The sequence below is a fragment of the Rhipicephalus sanguineus genome, chromosome 1, assembly GCF_013339695.2.
Source record: "Rhipicephalus sanguineus isolate Rsan-2018 chromosome 1, BIME_Rsan_1.4, whole genome shotgun sequence".
NCBI lineage: Eukaryota > Metazoa > Arthropoda > Arachnida > Ixodida > Ixodidae > Rhipicephalus > Rhipicephalus sanguineus.
Window position 1 is genome coordinate 70243522 of NC_051176.1, and position 22967 is coordinate 70266488.

General features: G+C 45.0%; 1 protein-coding gene across 1 annotated transcript in view; it reads right to left on the bottom strand.

Annotated features, from left to right (window-relative positions):
* Positions 1-6553: 6553 nt before the first annotated feature.
* The window catches only part of LOC119392842 (uncharacterized), a 159642-nt gene continuing 143228 nt past the window's right edge, over positions 6554-22967 (bottom strand). The window contains exons 11-13 of the mRNA XM_037659795.2: positions 20087-20402; positions 13114-13459; positions 6554-6947 (exon numbers count right to left, since the gene is read on the bottom strand). Coding sequence (XP_037515723.2) covers positions 6677-6947; positions 13114-13459; positions 20087-20402 — 933 coding nt within the window. The 3' untranslated portion in view covers positions 6554-6676. The remainder of the gene's footprint in view (positions 6948-13113; positions 13460-20086; positions 20403-22967) is intronic.

The window sequence follows — 22967 nt, forward strand, 5'->3', positions numbered from 1 at the left end:
CAGTCACCGCAGCGAACTTGGCAATGGAGTCACTGGAGTCCCGTGCCCTGTCTAGTTTCAACCCACGTCCAAGGATATTCCTACGCTACGTGGACGACTGTTTCTCAGTGGTTAAGAAGTCTGCTTTGAGCGCTTTTCTTCTGCACCTTAATAGCATGGATCCAGCCATACAGTTCACGACAGAGGAAGAAGTTAATGGTCGTCTGCCATTTTTGGACGTGCTCGTGAAACGCGACGGCAGTAGGTTGTCGTTCAGTGTCTTCAGGAAGGAAACTCACACTGACAAGTACCTAAGTTTCAGCTCTGTGCACCCGATGTGTCAGAAGATGTCGGTGGTCGCTTCACTTGTACGTAGGGCGGAGAAACATTTCCTCAACTCCGGAGAACCAAGCGGCCGAGCTAGCCACGATACGCCGTGACCTCTCATCTTCGGGCTACCCCAGTTCGCTCATTCAAGCTGTTAAAAAGAGCCTAGCTCATCCTACGCCAAATGACTCTCAACAACACAACGACAAGGGGAGGAGAAAAAGGATTCCTGTGCCGTACGTCCCCGGCATAAGCGAAGGTCTGTCCCGAATTCTTCGGGGGTATGAAGTGGACGTCGCTCACGTGCCTACGCGCAAGCTCAGACAAGCTGTGGGGACGGTGAAGGACAAACTCGATAAGGAGAAGTTCCCGGGCGTCGTGTACAGAATTCCTTGCGCCGATTGTAATCAAGTCTACATCGGTGAAACAGGCGACTTTGGAAAAAGAATTAAACAGCACAGCTATGACGTGAAAACCAAGCACGTGGCAACTAACGCGCTAGCTGAGCACGCAGTGTCCACGAGCCATGACATCGACTGTGATAGCGCGAAGATAATAGGAAAAGAAAAGAACAAAATAGCTAGGCTTCATCTTGAATCCCTTCACATTCAGACGACCGATAACACGCTCAACCGCAACTCAGGCAATCTGCCCCCGATATACACTCGATGCTTACGTCACATCATCAAGCCCATATAACCCATGCCCTAAAAACTTTCATTCCTTGTGAACAAGGCCCCCGTAGCGGGGCCGAAACGTCAATTTTTGTGTTTGTTTCAACGATTGGTCGGTGCTTGCCATTCCCACCATGAATTTTCCCGACCAGACGGGTTTCCGTCGAACCCTGGACTTCAAGTTATCGAATATTCGAAACTTTTCGAATACATGATTTTCGAAACGAACACGAATATTTTGAATGTAATATTCGACGGATATTCGAAACTTTCGAATATTCGCACACCCCTAGATGAAACAATTCGGCGTATTCTGTGTGACTGTCCACAGTTCTGTTCGCAGAGACAGTCGCTTTGCAACGCGGTTGATAAATTGGACGACCGAACTCTTTCGGAAGAAAGAATCCTGCGCCACCGACAGTACTTAACGTCACAGAATAAGGCTGTGCAGGCGCTAAAGCGCTTTCTGCGTTCAACCGGTCTATCGGAATGGCTTTGATAGGACGTCCTGCACGTGTGTGCATGTATGCATTTTTTTGTTTTGTTTTGATTTTATCTCACTCTCTCTCTGTCTTCTTTCATACCACTATATCCCCACCCCTGTGCAGGGTAGCAAACCGGTCACTCGCACCAGGTTAACCTCCCTACCTCTTCCTTTTCATTTATTTCTCTCTGAAGTCCTAATTGTTTGACAGCCTATATACTTGCGTGGTCAAATTTTATTCAACCTCATGGCATATGAAGTCCTAGGACCCAATGAACCAAGCCACCAGCCAATATTTATAGGAAATTTGTAATTTTGAGCATGTGACTGCCTAATTTCAAGTTGGCTTTGCAGCCATATAGCTGGGCTTGATTATCAATGTGGTAATTATGCATAGGCCACGAAGTGAGGAAGATTAAGAGCTTTAAGTTGCAGATGGCACTAGCTGGCATGAATATATTGTAAACGTAGATGCACTAATCATGCATAATAGAAGTATTTGTACATTGCAGTCATGTGATAATGCCGACAAGTTCCCAAGCATAATTCCGGAAATTAACGTTAGTTTTCAGATATCTGAGTAAATATGAGCAGCAACATATGAAGGGAGCGTGGTCATTTTGTGGGCATTGCTTAATGTTTTTATAAAACGTGGTAAGTGGATCTACAATTAATTTTACTTTTCTGCAGGAAACAACTTTATGATCATGTGCGACATTTTGATGCCATAGTGCAAACAAATGCAATAAAAAAAACTTGAACATGCCTATCTGCATGGTTGCATATTTCTCAAAAGTAACGCTACCCTTATTGTAATAATTTAGTTGCCTTCATCTGTAGGCTGACACCATGTTCCTTGTTCATCCCATTTCTTTGGATTTTGCTTAGATACTGGCACTGAAGTGCACATTTCAGTAGGCATTATGAAGAGGTTTTACACACTACTTTCACGTTGATTTACTGCTGTGAATTATGTATTGTGCTTGGGCTGTACTGTATATGTTGTTCCATGTGTTCAGTATTGTGTGCAGGTTCTGTGCACAAAGATGGAAATATACATATGCTTACACTGACGTCAGAACTGCTACTGTTTTGATTCCAATAAAATAGTGCAAGCACTGTTTCTTGTCTCAGTTGAGGTGTGACTATTTGTGATGCATGCCTATGGAAGAAACGAACTTCTACATGCAATACAAATTGGTGAAACACTGCTCGCTCAATGTAACGGCTTGTGTTTGATTACCAAACAAATAGAACAGATGATTCACACATTAGAACACATTGTGGAAGAGAAATAGGTGACAGGCAGTTAGGCAACAAGTCATCACTGTGTTCTAACGTAGATTGGGTGATATTTCATCAATCGTAACCTAATTGAAGGTGCCTCTTGTATAAGTGAACTTCAACATGATGTGCAGATGGACGAGGGAGTGCACATATGACCCAATTTTTCCAGTTTTGTGCCTCTTTGCGGTAGTCCTCACGTTTCTGTGTACCGAATTTTCTGCACGAAACTCAACTTTCTGATCATGTGCGACATTTTGATGCCATAGTGCAAACTAATGTAATAAAAAAACTTGAACGTGCCTATTTACGTGATTGCATATTTCTCAAAAGTAAAGCTAGCCTTATTGTATAAATTTAGTTGCCTTCATCTGTAGGCCATCATCTGTAGGCTGTAGGTGTATGTAAAATTCTGAATTGCGAACAAGCCAACCTGCCTACTGCTGTGAATATAGTATACTAGCAATTCAAACGAACCATTATTCTATGAAGAAATTAGGAGGGCTGCAATACATATTTTTTTTTATTTGTACTGCGTCATCTGTGCATGCATCTGTGCGTCATCTGCAAGAGGACTAGGCTGTCCTAGTACACATGGATGTTCACAGGGGAGAAGTACAAGTGCATTAACTTTTTTATTTTGCGTGAAGCATGTCACTGGTAAATTTGTGGATGTTGTGCTTGACCAGCGTTACTAGATTAGCTTCACATCGGCGCGCGTTTGGCATTCACTTTAACGCGGTGGTGTGATGCTTAACAATAACCGTTTATTAGTAAGATAGTAGGTAGTCTCCGAGTATGAAAGCAACTACATACAAAATATCAGTTATAGAGAACCACTGTATGCCACGCTAAAGCGCGAATTGCAAATAAGTGCTAATTGCGGAAGTAGATTATCGTTCAGCCGCCCAGAAGGCCCTGCTACCCCTGCGTGCAGCTCGCGACAGTAGGCGCGCTTTAAATGCACTTAATGTAGGCGCGCTACAATATCCTTGCAGCGGTGGCGTCTGCGTGCGTAACTTTTATATGCTATGGGAGCGGCAGCCGGTAGACGGTAGAAGAAAACGATGGGCACGCTCGCAGCTCGCGTGCAGTGGCTGTTGACAGTGAGTCGCAGCCGCGCCTTGGAATGATAAATACGTGTTGCTTAGCGCCTCGTCCTCGTGTCTGCGGGGTTCTGCGCGGACGGCTGGCCCAGACCCCTACAATGCAAACACAGGTGGTCTTAGAACAGCTCAGAACATGCTGCTGCCACTGGACGCGTGCAGGTCGCGGCAGAAATTACTAAAATTGCCCCACAGCATACGCCCATGGAATGCACATACGTTCGGCCAACTGAAGATACCTTTGTCACGTTGGTATCCACGAATTTCGGGCAAGCGAAAAGGATTGTCGATATATGGAGAAGTACTCCAGAGGGCACACGTTTATCATTTTTAACGGCACTACACAACGAACCGAAGAATTCGGAGTTGAAGATGTTTATTTCGGTCTGCATCACGCCCCTCAAATCATCTAGTGGCCTTACGTAAGCATAAGCACAGGCCGGTGGTTTTTTCTTTGAAGACGACTGGGAGCAAAAGTTCTCTCAGTGAGTTGAGAGTAGTTCAGGTTGTATTATTCCGACCTTCCCACTGAATACATCTTCGGGATATCTTTGACGTGAAGTGTATTATTTGACGTGAAGTAAATGATCGCGTGCATTCTCTGCCCAAAGAAGGATAGTATTAAAAGCCTCAGCTATAATCCAACCCTCATGGTTCACGAGGGGCCGCTCTCCGGCCTGTTAATTAAGAACCTGCTTGAAACTCGATCTGTGCACGCACTGATCAAGTCAGCACGAGATCCGTGGCGTTAGAACTCAACGCCACACACAAGTTTTGTAAGATTTTAGGCCAGGTATGACATTCAAAAGTAATCGTAACAAGCGAGGCACAAGAGGCTGCGATACCGAAACGGCAGTGTGGTCAAATTTAGGTTATGCTAGAACGTGCGTGGGCGCGCCGAATTCAGCAGACGACATTTAGTCTCTACCGGAAGTGAGCCATCTTTTTAAAAACTCGCAACAAAGTTTATCCATATTTTAGCCTGTTTATTTAGCTACAACAACTAATATACACAGAGTCAACGTGAACCAGCGCATCTGATTCAAAAACCGCTCTTGATTTATGTCGGCTATTAGCCAATAAGGATGCTATGTCTCTTGCAACGCGGAGAAACAGATATGTGGTGTCAACTGACAGGCGCCAGGCCCAACAACGAGAGTGGGAATCTACCTGTGTTTGAAATGAGGGCGCCTGAGAAAAGAGCAACTTCGCGCTCCGCTTGCAGCTTTTGCGCGGCGCGCACGACTGCAATGTTTCGCTGAGCAGTTCATAGACGTGTCAACTTTCCCCTGGATGTGTTAATTCAACAAGCCCAAGGGGTGCTTCATGACCCCTTTAAGACAGCCTACAACGCAATAAACGAGCATTAAACATATTTTCTCTTAGGAATATGAGCGGCAGCTGTGCTATAGATCATTTCTTTCGTTTGCTATTGTTTTGTACTTTGCACCACAAATTAGGTTTGGATTAGGTGGGCATACTACTAAATAAGATTGTCTTTACTGCCCTATATCGGGCGCATCACATTGCTTTGTTAACGCCCCTCTGAAGCTATCCAGAAAAATGAACGGTGATTAAGGCTGGAAGCGCAAAATGACACGGGGACGAAGCATAGACACACACAGGTCGTGTGTGTGTCTATGCTTCGTCCCCGTGTCATTTTGCGCTTCTTAAATGATGAACCATTTCCAACTAGGCCAAACAGCCGTTTTCTGAAGGCTGGAAGCTTGCACATAGAGAAAACATGTTCGAGTCTCCTATAAGCCAACATGTTCGAGACTCCTATAAGCCAACAAAATAGACAAAGGCACTCCTGCGCATGAATATAAAATTATTCAGCGTTCATTGAAAGATCCAGGCAGATCATTTTAGTTGTGTTTGCCATCATTTTCTTTTAGTGGACAATTATATGGACACTCTCTACGGGTCTGCGCCGTCGCCTTCATGTTCCGTATAAAGTCCAAATCCATAACATCCCCCGCGCAACGTATGTTCTATCAGCGGGTAAAAGCGCGCGAGCGGGAGCGACAAACGCGGCTCAAGCAGAAATAAAACGAGCCGGACCATTTCCGTCGCTCGGAGGGCGCATGCGATAGCATCACCCGCGTGCGATGCCTGTCGTCAAATGCTGTTCGAGCACAGAGGACGCGCCCGCGCCCGTCTTGAACGAGCATGAAGAGACGCGTAGGGGGGTGGGGTGGGTTGGCTCGAGCAGCAACTGTGAACTACGATTGTAAGGGCGCGGTGACGATCGCTGGCGTGTGCGCTATCTCGGCAGGCAGGCTCCAGCTGACGGCTCGTATACCCTTCTACGTGCGGAGCTGTCAACGCGAAGCAACTGTGCGAAACCCTCTTCTCTCCCTGGAGCGGCCATATTATCTTAGACTAGCGTATTGTAGAGTTACGCGAGACTGCATCTAAAGGAGTTAGCTGTCAGCCTTACTTCGTATACCATTACAATTTGCTGCTATCGCATTCATTGCTTCGCCCTTGCGGTGAAACGGATTTTTAACACTTTGACAATGATAGAAATTTGTACTGAAATCAGTAAAATGTCAGAACGTTTCAACATTGACTACATGCAGAAGCATCTTCGAACGCCTTTCAAAGAACGGGTTACACAGGCGCAATCATGCAGACATTCACGTTTGTTTTTTTGGTCAAGAAATTTAAAAATACAATTTAAACCAGAACGTCAACTAAGTTCATCTTCGTTACGTGGGCTCACAATGAAACGTACTTGTAAAATACAACTATCAAGCACTGTGGGGGGTATCGCTGTAGTTATATACGGCACCAGAGAACCGATAGAACCTGTCAGTTCACGACGGGCACATAATCTGGGGAGCGCAACTTCGCCAAGAGTATATGTAGTTCTGATGCCGGCATAGGGTGGACGACTTGCATTGAAGAAAGTGGCAGTGCTCATCGTCGATCTCGTATCTCAGCTTTTGTTGTTCTCGTGCATCATGGCGAGGAAGTCTAAGCAATATTTTTCGAGGCTCACGCTGTCCAGCATCTGGGCTGATGAGATTAACGACGAACTGCCGCAAAAAGGGAATGTCCATGATCACTTGTAATAATCTGGCTAACCTGCGAAAAATATTGTGAACAAATGGATTAGTGAGCCGACCGTCATGATATACGGGAACTAAGCTCAACCTTTGTCACTGGATTAACGGCAATGTTCTACGTAGACCTTATATTGAGGAGAAAATTTGATTTTTGATACTTATGTCATAGAAATCGTTCATAGCGCGCAAATGAAATGCGCCACATTGGCTAGTGTTACTCAATGGTAACTCGTGTTGACTAAATCTTCACCAGCACTCGTTAACCTTCGCTAGCGTTTGTGTACTGCTGGCTATTGTTAGCGGCGGTGCGATAATTTCGGCAAGTTATTGCCAACCGGTCTCTATTGCTCGTTAGCAATGATTGCAGTTGGCTGTCTATTGAGCAGCACTGTTATGTTGGCTATCGACTAGTGTTGTGTTGCCTTATATTCACTAGGGCCCGCTAGCACTGGCTATTGTTGGTTACCAGCGGGCAAGTGTAGCGTTATGTTCCGCAATGCTGGCTTCTGTTGCCCTTAGTCCTGTTGTATTGCCTATCTGGTCTAACAATGTAATAAGTATTACGTATGTCCTACTACCACTCTGCCACCTATACCTAGCGTTGCTTGACTCGCGAAATGCGGCAACGAATGCTGCTTATGATCGGTACATCACCGTACAAGTGTGTCCACTCTCATTTGTGTAATTGACGTTTACGCTGGAACGCGAGCGCCGGCGTTACGTCTGGCTACAACAACCCTTAAGGCGCCACAACAGTTAACGCGCCTGGTTGGGCTGCTTCACGCACTCAATTACTCAGTTTACTCAAACGCCGATTCAGCTCTTAACGTTTACCTCAAAGTGAAACGATGTACGACCACCAAATCACCACTACTTGCTTCACATAACATCAGTTCCCATCGCGCATGAAAACTGCTGAAATTTTCCATGTTACTATCAGTAACCAAAACTGAGTCCATCAAAATCACGTTGTTTGCTAACGACTTGTATTGCTAACAGAAATGGCATCCTTGAATTTATGTAGTGTTTGTGGTTCAGGCGTTCAAGCAATACACTCTTTCTCATATCAGCGGCAAGAATTCAGTGACAGCGAAACAGTTTTAATGAATCAACTATAAAACCAATAGAGGCAGTCGTCTCCTTAAGGCCTCACCTCCACTTACAGAAAGGTTCAAGCATAGACAGCTTGATGTCACAATAGTAATCAGGCTGAGATGCGGATACTTCCAACGTATGAGACTCCTATTCTGGGAATCACTTAAGGGATGCATTAAAACGTCCCCACTGAGAATACACTTATACCTTATTTTCTGCAAGAATGAATGTTCAGGATACTTGTTTTGTATGCGACTCTTACACTAAGGCTGATGAGCCACTGTAAATACTACAACTGAAGTCATTCATATCCTGTGTTTGCGATATGGCATAGAGCAGTTGTACCAGAGTCCGTCGACGTAGTTAAGAAACGCTTTCATTTACACTGACTGAGGCCGTTAAATCCATGCTAACAGTCTAACGTCCCCGTTTCTCCTCTCGTGCTTGCTGACGCTTCTTCCTCTTCTGTTGGTCCTCCAGCGCATGCGATGGAAACAAAATTCCCGGCCGCGCAGTGAAGTTAATCGCGGAGTTTCCGGTGGCAGAACTTTTGAACAGGCCTTGTTACGATAATGCATCTTCGTCGCTTTACAGAGCAAGAACGGACGTTACTATCAGAGCTTCTTAAGAACTGAATTATTCCTACGCGATTCTGTAGCTATCGATGCTACCTTGCCCTGTCATCGCGAGCCTTGTACTGTTCAAGCTGATCCTTCATTTTGCGAAGGTTCTCTCGCCACTTGGCCTGCAGACCGAGGACCTCCTTACCCCGCAGCTGGCGGATGTAGGCAATTAGGTCAACAGGTCTCTCATTCTGCTGTTTCAACTCTTCCACATGCAGGAGGTTTTGGTAAAACAGTCCGGCAAGGTCTTCATATCTAGGTTGAGCTCCTAGTAAGGGAGTTCTGCCGTCTTGGCATCGATATCGATAGTAATAGCAAAGGATGCGTCTTCTTTGGTGAGCTGTAAGAGACTCCCTCGTAGCCACTGGATGAGAGCATGGTCTTGTAAGCGAAATCCTCATTGGTTCCCACTGCCTGGGGTGGATCCTATAGACTGCTCTCCAGGCTAGCCAATAGCGCCTCACTTCCTATCGTCTGCTGTTGCGGACGTTCCACAATAAGACCTGGCTGTTTTTTTCCTTGTTCTAATTCATTGTGGTGTTGTACCTCACAGGGGATGCCTGTCATAGCCCTTCTTCTGTTGCAAGCGGCCGCTTCCCTACCTCGTTAAACTCCTTAGTCAACTCCTGTACTTTTGACTCATACTCCTTCAAGTCGCACTCTGAGCAGCTGAGCAGCTTTCCTCATGACTTCTTCAAGTTTATATTTCGAATTTCTCACGATGTCGTCGCTCCTCGGAGAGCAGGCGTTGAAGTTCCCTCCGCTCAGTCGCACTGTGCCTGTGTTCCGGTTCACAGTTCATCATCTCCTCGTACAACGTCGATCGCAGCTCGACCATCTTGGCTTTCAGCGATTCTGCTTGCTCCATGTTAGAATGAACTGCAACTTGGCGCGGTGCAACCGCCTTCTCCTGGATGAGCCCCTCACGGTTAGCGTACAATGCAGTCTCCGTTTGGGCCTTCTATTCCGACAGGGTAGACGGCGTCTGAATAAGCGCAGTCGCATCGTGGTATTCGGGGGTTCCACTCGATAGGGTACAGCCGGGGAAGCCTTCATCTTCTCGACCATCAACCACTGGTGACTTACTTGGTTGCGATTTGCTTGCACTTTTCTTTTTCGTTGCCTATTCATTTGACTTTCTCGCACGGTCTTTTACGGTGCCTTGATGCGAGTTCTTAATCATCCTCTGCAAATCACACATAATTGAGGCATGGCGACCTTTGCATCTCAAGCATGAGACCCTGCGTTCGCAGTAGCGCGCCATGTGACCTCTCGCTGTACATCGGAAGCACCGTTTATCGTTGGACAGCACTTGCTGCTTCTGCATCGGGCACATACTGGTTGGACACGCGACACGCTTTTGCTGAGTGCCGCCTTGATGAACAGAACACACATCTCGTTGTAATGCTGAAAATCACGAATCGGTTTCGTGTGGAGAATAGGTTACGTAAGCTGCTTCACATGACGACTACGGCCTGGCTGGTTCGACACATGTTGACCGCCGCTGTCTCGCCCGCTGCTATCGTTGTAGTCGCTCTTCTCCAGACTCTCCAGTTCGACCGACAGGAGCTTCAGAACACCGTCTAGCCCGGAAAAAACAGCAGCGTTGTCCGCGGTACTACTCCCAGCTTGTGTGACACAGCTACGGTGACAGAGAACCGTAGCTCTAATATTATGCCCTAAGTATTATGTCGAAGAGCATCGGCGAAAATGACGACCGTTGCACACCCAGTGACTACAGCCCTCGGATTTTCGTGAGTACGTGGTCAGAGTTGGAGGGCTGTTGTGTCACCAAATGGTTGAACAGGAGTCAGCCGGAAATAATAGAATTTCTCCGTCGCAGTCAGACTGGCGTTGTTGTGAACAATCTGGACAAACGTGTTCCCAGAACTCGGCCCATTTACACACATATCCAGAAAAAGGCAACATCGTAAGTTTCGGTAGATTGGCTCCCGTCCTGTTTGATGGTGTAGCGATCGTATGGGTAGCTCTATGGGTCCCTCTTCTGCTTGTGTACTCTAAATACGGTCCTGCCTGCTTAGGAGCTCGGCAAGGATTCGCATCACACTCTCTTCATATTCCAAGACTGAGTCATACTCGGCTTGGAAGTTCTCGTCTGTGATGAGATTCTCCCATGCTTACTTTTATAGGAATGATTGCTTCTATAGGAATACGTTTGCAATTAGAAATTTAAAATCGCATTCGTTTTGTTTCATGAAGGAAAGCATTAACAGCATCAAAAACATTCCTGTGGCTGAAGCCCAGAGCCGAAGCACCGAAGGTGAGTACAGCGCCTATTAAGTTTAACCCCAGCTTAGCACAGGGAGTTTAAAGAAGTCTTTTTTTTTGTAATATGTAGCGGCGACACGATAAAAAATAGTGCTGTACTGATTCGATTTCTGAACAAAATTGACAAAGGGGAGATATTGCCAGACCAGCCCTGTGCGCATAGAGATTTAACTTCGCATCGTAATCTAGTTAATATTCCTTCCAATTGTCTAGTTTGACTCCACTGGATTTTTCACGGAAATTTCAAATGTCTTAATTCTGTCGATAACGTTATTGATTCTATGGCGTCTGCCGGAGTGAAGAATTCCTATACCTATACGCAGTTATGCTGGCCATTACAGGAAGGACCGAAAATATAGGACAATTCAATGCAGCTCGCACTGGTGTGTCGGCCATTTCATTTAATTCTGATCCACAATGGCAAAATACCCATAATTTCGAGTTTCAACTGGAGGAACTAGCGTAAGGAGCGTCTTCAAGGCAATTGATTTTGATGAAGCTCTAAGAGAGGTACATACTGACAGGGAATCTGTTATTATTATTGCACAATGGGCGTTCAAAGTTAGCTTGCGCAGCGCTAGTATAATTGCCAAGAATTCCGCTTAAAAAACGGGGGTGAAGTCCGGTAGTCTTAATGAAAATGACCAGCAAAGCTAAGGGGAGTAAATACCTACGCCTGCATTTTCGTCAGTTACTGAAGCATCCATGACTACTATATTATTTGTTTACGCGTGTGCAAGATTATCTTGCAGCCGGCAATTTAACACCCTGTATGATTGAAATTGAGGCTTAGATGAGAAAATCTCATCGTATTCGATCTTAAGATTCTGAATTAACATTTGCTGCAGGCACATCTCAAATTTTATCTTTAGCCTCTCGCGCTTGCTAGCGCTTCTTCCGCTTCTGTTGGTCCGCCAGCGTTTGAGATGGAAACACCTGTATGTCGTGCAAACCTCGTGCTCCTAGTGAACTAATCGGACAAAACGATATCCCATTTCCAACAATATCTCAACTTCCAATTTGCAAATCGTGTTCAAAAATAGATAGGTATAGCTACTCTTATTTCTTCACCTTAGTTGTTTAGCTAAAAAAACTGACATTTTCAACCAGTCAAAAGAATTGCTGTCCTTATCGGCGTACTGAATAATAATATCTGGGGTTTAACGTCCCAAAACCACGATATGATTATGAGAGACGCCGTAGTAGAGGGCTCCGGAAATTTCGACCACCTGGGGTTCTTTAACGTGCACCTATATCTAAGTACACGGGCCTCAAACATTTCCACCTCCACCGAAAATGCAGCCGCCGCGACCGGGATTCGATCCCGCGACCATCGGGTCAGCACGAGCGCCATAACCACTAAGCCACCGTGGCGGGGCTATCGGCGTACTGAATGCAATTTAGATAAGTACATTCTTTCTCCTCCGCAGAATGCCTGCTGTTTCATGAGCGTGTCTAATTAGCTCGATGAATGTATTTTCCATGGAGGTTAAGCGTACCATTAATATTTTCTTGATTCAGGTGATATATGACTTTCCAGAGCGGGTCATTTCAGTCTGCGCTACATATATTCTAAATATTTGCGCCAAATATATAAACGGTATCTTTATTTGCCACGCATCCTCGTATTATACTTGACGTGCATGCGTCTCTATTTCGTGTTAGCTCTCACCACAGGCGACTTTCCTTATTACATTTGATAGCTGAATTTACATATTAAAGTGCTCATTTCCTAATACGTATTTTCTGTCGACGCAATGTACGCTGCAAATGTGCGCTATCCGTACGATTTTGTGTTGTGCGCATTCATAGATTTTTCGATAATGCTTTTCCAGTTTTGCATGTTTTTTCTCGTCGCTATTCCTTGGCAACATGCATGTCATACTGGCAATAAAAAACGAATCTCAGCGTTCTATTTTCGGCGCACTTCAATTTACAGCCCCTGTATTCGGGACGACTGCCTCAACTGTTTTGACAAGAAGGCTACATAATCAAGGTAGTCATGTGTCATCGACAGCACAGATCGAATGAGGTGAACGCGCAATGACAACAATTTGTAAAATCACCTACATAATCACTATACGTAAGCTTCGGCTGAACATCCTGTAGTATCTTTTCGAAACCTAATCACTTTGGGCATGCTTGTTCATATGCATGAAAGGAAAGGAAATGAATTACCTTTTATCTTGGCATTGTAATGCTTGACTTCTCAGGAGATCGCAGTACGCCTGGAAAGTTATGCCGGGATGATGTTGCCAAAAGATATTTTGAACCTCTCTTTGAGAAAGCTCGTAATTTCTTAACCCGCACATATAGCTTAAACAGGGCAGCACGAAATCGAGGAACGGATTTGAAAATGCGGCGACCTCAACCTCGATCAATGCCCAGCAGCTTCGCAAACTAAAGCTCTGATAGAAGTGCCCAGGTGGCCGGGCCACAGCCGAGATGCGCAGATCCATGCGGTGGATGCAAGGGTGAACGCTCAGCAAAGCACTCGTGAAGGTCTCCCATTCGGCGAGATGATCTGCGAAGAACCAAGGGATATACGTTTACCTTCCCGACATTGATTTAGTTTCCCACGTAAGCATACATGTTCTAGGCTTACTTGAAGACGTTCGCTATTACTTACCAAGCAATTTTTTTTTGTTCAGTAGGCTCTGCGGCGATTCTTTCATTAGTTTATAGAACAGAACCCAAGCTAACGCTTCGTTTACCCATGTGAGTCATTGAGAAGTCTGCCAGGAAAAGCGAGGTACTTCCTCACTAAACAGAAAAAAAGATTACACTGTTTCCTTGCACTGAAAAGCTTTCGCGACACTAAAAAAGAAGTGCATTTTTCAGGAACAAGCAATGCTCCCCAGATGTCGAAGCCAAGAGCTACTCACAATTAACAGGTCATTAAAAAGGCACACTTTCGCCTGAGAAGCGAATCACTCATAGGGATAACAATTTCCGAATTCAATATCCCCAATGTCATCGCAGAAGGCACAAAACGGTTCAGCTTACCGCCCAGTCTTAAATGACCAAGCCGGGTTGTATGCGGAGCCGGTTCTTATTTTAGTTGGCTTTGCCCGCAGTCCGATGTGGAAATTTCAGCGATGGTCCGCACCTTGCAAAAAGGTCACAGACACCGGACAGTTGAAGACGTCATTTTTCCTGAAGGGCCCGCGGGAACGAGGAGGAGCGTGCAACGAATTTTGCTGGTCTTCCTGCGAGACACTGGGCTGTCCAACACGTGGTGACAGACACTTCGAATTCAGGAGATGCTCAGGCGGAACGATCGCCGACCATGCAGGCCAGGATAACCCCGCCTGCTGCAACATCACCACCACCACCAATTTCCGAATTCGCACATCTAGCATAAGCAGGGACGTAGTTTTACATCCTCCTGTAATATTTTGCTCTTTCTGTGTATCGCTGTTTAAGTTGTCATTCTATGTTACTTTGAGAACACTTGTAATTGAATTTTTTTGCTTAATGTTCTTGCTGTTGTAACCTTTTCCGTGCCTTGATCTCATATTAGATCGGCAGTATTTATAAATAAATAAATAAATAAATAAATAATTAAATAAATAAATAAATAAATAAATAAATGCATTTAAAAGCTAGAAAAGAGTTAATCGTTGCATGAGAAGTTTAGGTTGAAATAAGCATCAACACGCAAATTAAATTAACAAGCATGGTTTCTGCGCTCACACGTAAACACGAAGACATATCATTCGATGAAAGCATTCACCGGTTTTTACACACCTGGCATGACCAACAGTAAACATAGGTAGCCAATCGTATTCAGTTGCTTCTCGTCTCGTTTAAATAATGCTAGCTGCCAAATGAATTGGGTAAAGACGGGGCCGCTGTCTCGCATGCATTCTCTGGATTCAAAGGACGCCCCTAAAAAGGTCATTCAGGGATACCAGGCAGTATGTTCTGCAGACATCGTTATCCTATATCAAATATGTAACAAAATATAATATCGATATTTTTTATTTGTGTAACTCTAACAAAGAGCGTATAATTATCCTTACTCGAATTGTTGTTGCGTCTTCCTCACCTGAATGTTGTTTAAATTTTGGCTTGCTCGCTATTTACTACGCGAAGATGTTTCTGAACATTGCTTTAATTCTCTTTGCGGATGAAATATGAATTATTGTGCGTATATTATAAATGACATTTTGTGCCTTAATGTAAAATGTTTCTGACAGGGGCTATCGGCGTAAAAAATCTTACCTAAACTTGTTCTTAGACACATATCATTGCCTGTCAAGTGGTTCGCTCAGGAACAAGCTTTGGAAACTAAGCAGTAGCAGATGGATATCTGCTTTTCGTAGCAGTATGATGATTGGGGGGAGAAAACAAACGCACGACTTCGTCGAACGCGACGAACTTATGATAGCCCAGTAGTTTTAGACTCCTGTAATACCGCGTCGCGCATGCCGTTACATAAAACAGCTTCAGTGCTAAAGGCAAAAAAGTGAGCTAGTTGGTTTCTAGTGTGAATTATGTTTCGCTGCGCATATACCCATTCCCTTGAAAAAGGGACAGGAACAACCGTCAAACTAAAGAAAACAAGAAGGAAAAATCTTGTGGAGACACCGTGTCACTTTTTCTGTTGACGATACTGAAGGCATGCATAACAGACACTTGTGAATTCTTAACGCCTCGAGAATAACGTTTTAATTCATGTTCCTAAGCTTAGGGCACATCTCGTTGTGAGCTCCGTAGCGCTCCAGCATCTACGGCGATGATTACATTCGTGTACACCAGTGCTGGGCAGTATCAAAGATGCATGTATCTTCGATACTATCTTGGATACTATTTGGGTATTGTGTATCTGTATCGCGATACGTCTCGCAAGACGTGTATCAGTATCTGTATTTCCGATACATTGAAGAATGTATCGTGTATCTTAAGATACAAGATACTGAGGTCGCAACACCGCTGTGCGAAACAATAAACGTTGGTTGAACTACACTTCTCAAGCTGATACTGCTCCCACTAAGCCGCCAGATTAAAACTAAAAACAATGACATTATTTAATCTTTCCGCCAGAGTTTTCCAGCCAGGGCAGGTGATGAGCTCTGAGTGTCCCTTTTAAGGGAGCAGAGTCACGTAGTGGCGCTCGCGCCGTCTCGACAAACGCGCGGACGTCTCCGCCTTCTTGGATCTTAGCTACTATCCTGTGCCGAGTACTCCAATGCGTGTGGTGTCTTTTGCACAAATTCTGATGCCGCTGTAGTCTGTAGTTTCGTTATCGAAGTTTCTCTTGCGTTTTGCGTCGTTACGGAGTGTGAAGAACGAAAGAAAGAGGATTGTTTTGCGTCTCGTGGCATTCACACATCGGCGATTTGAAGGACCTCATCCACGCAAATTTGACTTACATGCAACGAGATTGACTTATATGCAAATAAGATTCTAACAGCTATAGCACCACTGGTACCGATGCTGGATTTAACAGAACAAACATTCACTTAACAGAAGCTATCTTGGCGTACGTCTCCCATTCTTTTATTCAATTATTTTTCAAAATCATAATTGATTTGTTAGCACACGTTCTTTTTAAGCTCTTCTTTTCTATCCCATACATTACCTATGTCTCTGTATTGTTTTTTTCGGGTCTGCTTACGGCAATAAGTCTTCAACGCGCTGGCAAGGTAAGCTCTCTGCTTTATTCTTACTTTTAGCTGTCTGCATTATTTCTGCTACTGTTTACAGACTTATATTCTACCTAAGTTTGCTGTTATGTAAAGTCGACGTTGAAAACAAATATGTAGTAACCTGCGCGCGCTTGGAGTATACAGTAACAAAAGTTCTGCTTACTTCTTAATAAAATAGCGAAATTGAGTCTTCATGATAACAACGTAAATTATTAGGAGCCATCTGAACGACGTTAGCAAAGGCATTGGAGAAATATTGTTATACAAAATGCTCCGTTTTTCTAATGAGCGTCTCAACGAGTCGGTTTACGCTATTTTACATAGGCGCTGAATTTTCAGTGGTCTTACCTTAAATGCCTAATTGTCATGGCTATTACGGGTTGCCCACCGCGGTGGTCTAGTGGTTATGGTGCTTGACTGCTAACCCATAGGTCGAGGCGGTCGCAATTTGATGCCCGTGTGCTTATATATAAGTTTTATAACAACACGTGGTCGAAATTTCCGGAATCATCCGCTATGGCGTCTATCATTATCATATCGCGGTTCTGTGGGACGTTAAACTCGGCAATTATTATTAGCTCTTGGGGGTGCCACCTGTATCGTGTTCCTATACTTATTCCCTGTGTTTGATACAGAACCGCTTTTCTATTTTACTTAGTTATGTTTGTTTCTTTTTCGTTTTTAGTGTTCTCTAAAATTTTTACTGTTACTAATCACCAGGTAATCGGAGCTTAAGTGACAATATAGTGTGAATAGCGGCGGTGTCCTGTGGCACTTCGTGGAACTATATAATACCTCTGACACGTTTTCTGAGCTGCAGATGTTCTGTCATAAATGAAGAATTGTTAGAAGATCGCGCATTACTGAGTACGTCGCTAACGAACGCTTTACGCCAGCAGATAAGTAGAATATAAAAGTATTTGCAGTTTTATGTCCTCTACATAAACAAGATGCGTCGCAAAGAATGTCGCTACGTGCGTTTTAGCTGATGTACACCTGTCCGGTGATTGGGTATTGCAAAACCGCGATACGTTTACGGGCAAGGTCGAACTACATACGGTATTTGCACCATTGTGCGGAGGCTTCTTATTGAAGATGCCAGCCCGCTAGCTGGTCGGCAAGCAGAGCATCGACTCCACCAAATTACAAACGCGGCAAGCAAAAATCATTATCAGTGAAGTGTATAAGAAGCTGTCATTGTAAGCACATAAAGCAACTCCAATAAGTTGTTAGAGAACAAAAGTAATTTATCTTCAGCAAGAAATAAAATATTTAAGATACTAACATACATTTCATTCAAATGAAGCAAAATTAGTCGCACTTAATACACTTTCAAGCAAACATTTTTGTGCATCGGCGTTCAGAGCTACATTTCCGAATATGACATATATATTATCAAATTTCCGATTGTATCGAAGTATCTTAAGGTACAGTTGGAATGTATCGTATTGGATACAATCGGCGTTGTACACCAACATGCCGGCGTTGTGGTATCTTATGTCGTATCGGCGTACAATTTCCAAGTATATTAGCCCAGCCCTGGTGTCCACACATAATTTGCGTTTTCACAGGTTACAATGCTACCAATCATTAAAATATTCACTGTGTCTTCTCAGCACGTACAGGAAAACAGCGCACTATACCAAGTAGCCTAGTTTGAAAAATTGGGCCATCTGGAAGAATAGGTGGTCTCAGTGTCTCAGGCCTTGCAAAGGTAGTAAGGTGGAGCTAGAGCAGGAAGAAAACAAAGCTTGCCGAAACAAGGCAAAACCTGTTGCAATCCCCTGCCGTTCACTAAAAAAGAAAATCACGCTTCTGTCATCGCCGGATCAGTGTTGCAGAGATGCGTGGCACATATTTCGTATTTTTCACACTGGTGACGCTCCCCAAACTCTGCCAAAACTAAATAACCGGAACACGTAACTGGCCTTCTAAAAAGGGAACGCATTGCGTGAACGCATTGCAAGGTATTGCGTGAAAAAGGCACGATACGATTATGAGGCTCGCCGTTGGTTGGGGTGTGTGGGCCGAAGATTACTTTGACCACCTAGAGTTCTTAAAATGACCTTGCATTTCGTCTCCCCCTTCCAGAAAATGCAGGTGACGAAATTCTTCGCTTGCGCAAATGGAGGTGTATACATCACTTAACGTATTCCTATGGGACGACGTTTATCAGAAGTACGAGAAACCGCCATATTGGTAGACTTATGGCACAATCTGTTTGTCCCCGCTGGCTCGGATTGCAAGAATGCGCTCTTGATCGAAGCCAGAGAAAGCGTCCAAACGGCAAGGTGCAGCCAGTTTATCGGAGAAATCGGAGGCCGGAAGAAGACCCATGCCCCCGCCTTTTCTGTGTTCGCACAAAGGGCTTGTGTGCCGAAAAACTACTGCGCATCACGCTATAGATGGTCTCACGGCAAAAACGGAAGTTTCAAGAGACACATGAGCAGAACTCTGGAGAACTAGTTACGCTCCCAGGTCGAAAGCGATGACTCCTCTCAGCACTGTGAACTACAACTCGGTGTTGTGAAATAGCCGGCTAACCGGCTTCAGGGCACTTCATTTAAAGCAGTCGAATATGACGCACGCCTGCCAGTGCGCTCAAAGGTGACCAGCCGAATCAACAATTAGAAAGCCTTTACAGGTTGCATAGCTCAAGGTCATGATGGACTTCCATCTGACATTGCCAATGTTCCAAGTGCAATCCAGCCCTCGGCAACCAAACGTGCGGTGAGAAAATACACGCAGGATCGCGTTGTTTTTGAGACATCCAAAAGTGGGCAGATCTGGTTATAAAGACAGATTTGTAAACTTTATCTAGCCATCTGCGGTAATCACGCGTTGCCGCGCCTGTTTTTGGCCTGTTTCATATGTGACGTACACACCATTGTTCCGTGAAATTTCACTTCTTAGCTGAAAACTACAGTTCGTCCGCCCTAAACTGTGCCGTCTTGGCGATATCAAACATACATTTGACAGTTTTCGCTTGCACTTTTTCTTATGGTGTCTCACTTGTCAATCTTGAGCGGTCATAAAAACACTAGAGCGATCACTCAACAACAGAAGAATGTTCCAGCGCATAGCGAAAATGCTCCTCGAGAGAAAACAATGAGAGTTCTTTCCGCATGCATCACATGAACCTGAAGATGCTGGCGAACTTCCGTCGTGTACGAGCCGCGGCAAACAAATTAGCCATCCGAATGTGGGCATAATCTCGCGCACCGATTTTACATGAACATAATAAGTGACGCTTATTTGTTCTATTTCCTCACGGATGTCTGCCTTGGCCACAGAGTAACTCAGAATGACGCAGAGCCTTGCGAGTTAAACTGAAACAACCAGTGGAAGTGACAAACTACATGAAACTGGTATCTAAATTCGGCCAACGTGGAGCAAAAAGTTCATCTCCATAATAACCAGCGGCTGCACGCATGCCTCGCTGAGATTCTCATACGGAGACCGCTAATTATACACTTTCGAAAAATTAAACCGCTTACTTGTTTCTTCACAGGCAGCAGGGGCAGTATTCGGACCTTGATGGCCGGCTACCTGCAGCCTGTAGTTGCAGGGTCCTTCGTACACGTCTTCAAGATCTGGGGGCGTGCGCACTCGTGTTGATTCGTCTGGCTGGCGAACTCTCGTCCTTCGTGAATGCAATCCAACCAAACGTTGCAAACTGTCGTCCACATTACGTGCACGTGCGTTTGTAGCGACCCCAATAGCAGCCGCTTGTGGAGTGCCGCCATTGGAAGGCTCGTTGGCCAACATGCTCGATGGCGAGCTGTCCTCTACGGCCTGTCCGCTGTCTACGTCCTGCAGGAGTAAAGTACTCACAGTTCGTTTAAAGGAAAATTATTCGCTGCTCAATCTATGGCGAAGGAAAAGAAACTTCCAGCGCTTATGGTTAAAAACAGAACTACCTTGGAGATTACCTCCCGGTAGGCTCATAAATCCCCCTTCTGGTAAAGGAGGCAGTTGTGCATTTATGTTACGTGCCTGGCTCAGAAGTTCCTGACCATCTTTCACCCAGTTCATTTAGGAGAATTTGCCAATAACGTCTCTGTCATTGCTTTCATAGATTGTTAGCTAACCGCTTGGCTCATGCGCTTGCATAATGTCCAGAGAAAAGCTCAGCCTACCAACGATGAGAATCTTAACGAGGGTTTACCTGAATCTCATGGATAGTGTATTGCATATCGTTTAGAATTCCGCTAATATTACGCCACAGCGATCCGATTTTGCGAAATGGTATTGGTTGAAAACATGCCGGAAACTTAAAGGGGCCCGGCGACACAAATTAAGGATGTCGTATTCAACGCTTGTTCAGGTACTCTGAATGCGCCGACATCGTTGCGCAAGTGGCAGCGCTGAAAACGACGCCGTTATAATTTCATTTCACCACGTAAACTACCTTGATTTCGGACTACAGCGACACACATCGGCTATTTTTTTATGAGAAGTGTCGTTTCGTCATGTGACAGTGACGACAAAGTCCGTGCGTTTTCTTTGGCTTGACGCAAGTACCATGTAATATTCATACGGTGGTAGCTTGGCGATAATACGGAGCTTTGAAAGCCCCTTTTTATGCTTTCTCAGAAAAAAATCATTCCTGTTTTTAACTTATGTATTTTCAAAACAACCAACACGACGCTAGGTGCGCTGTGGAACTGGTGATAATTGTAATCAAACGACACTCTTCCGCGTCTTGCCTTTTGCGGCATCGAGTGACACCGGCCACACCGGCACCTGCGAAACACGCAACGCTCTGTTCGGCTCGATGCTGTCAACGAAAAAAAAACATTCTAAACGCCTACCGGCCGACACCTTCCGCGTTATCGGGCGTAGCGTTTCGTCCGGGCCCTCGAATGGCGTGTACGACATGCAAACCATCCCTCTGTGGCAAGTGCTCGCGCTCGAGGTCTTGCAGACTCACCAAGGTCGACTCAAATAGGTCGCGAAGCTTCGGGCGAAAAACGGTTCAGAACCTATTGCCACGGACACCAGCAAGGGGAGTTTTGGGTGCTGCGATTGAAGCGCGACTATGTTTGGAGGGAACAAACACTAATAGCGAAAAACCAAGTTTTATTCAAACATAAAGGAATCTTTATGTTTTACAAATTACATTTATTTCCCGAACAATATTATGTAGGCGCAATGTGCCAAGAATGTACGACAGTGTTTATTTCTTACGAAAGACATTTTTCTTAGCGCCCCCTGAAGAGAGGTGCACGTCACTGTCATTCAGTGCAGCCCTTGCGGTGCATGGAAAGGCGCGCTCGTAAGTTCGTCTGCGGCGACACGCCCCCTCAGGTGTTCTGGTGTTTCGCACTGGCATGCGTTCTGTGAATTATTGTGGTGAGAATTTGATTTTGGTGTGCGCGAAATTGCGAGGTGCGTTTCATCGTAGGTGAACGTGTTGGCTACGGTGTTCAACGGACAACGGCACGAGGCGGCTAACATTTCACGCCGAACGCTTTCCTCGGTACTCGCGGAAACGATGTGGTGTTCCAAGGATGCAATAGCAACACGCGTACACCTGGCGAGCCCTCTCTTCTAGATAAGACACCGGGGCAACGGTTCGAAGTAGTGTGCTTGCTGGATTTTCATGGATCAGTATTCCTGCTGCCCGGTTTCCTTCGTGAACACGCGGTGCCTACTATATTTCTTGTTATCGGTGAGCAGATCGCTAAGTTATCTGTCGTGCTACAATCACTACATTTCGCATGTCTTGATACGTTACGCGTAAGGTTAATTTATCGGAACAAAAGACAAAACATAGTGCACGTAGTGTACGCACTTTTTGTACTTATTGTGACATTTGTTCCTCATTGTGTAGGGTGTGTTAAATTGCGTTATTGTGATCATTGAATAAAACTGAAATATTATTTTGGCGTGACCAGGCCTCATTTCTTCTCGTTAGAACTGAAGGACACATGCAATGCGCTCTTTAAGTCCCCTGCGCATGTGCGAAGCAAATAAGCAACGCTACAAACATGAGAGGTACGCTGTTGCTTACATTATTCACGCCATGGAAGATGACACGAACGCAGAATAAAAGCTCAGAGAATAAAGTTTCCTGGTAAAACCAAGGCGAATTGCACGACGGTACACTTAAACACCGCTGTTTAGTCACGGGTCGATATTAGTTTAGCTGGCGTTGGCTTCAAGCGCATTCGCCAAGGGCTTCCCGGCTCGCCGTAGCGCGAGTCCTTAGCGATCAGGGGCCTAAGAAAAATATTTTGAGGTCAAATTTCGCGCTAGTGCCAACAAAATGACGTCACTTTTTTACCGAATATTGCGTCACATCCGCTTTATTTTTCTGTTCCGCCAGAAGTGTTCCCTCCTCACATAGATGGCGCTAAGCCCCATGAGCAGCTG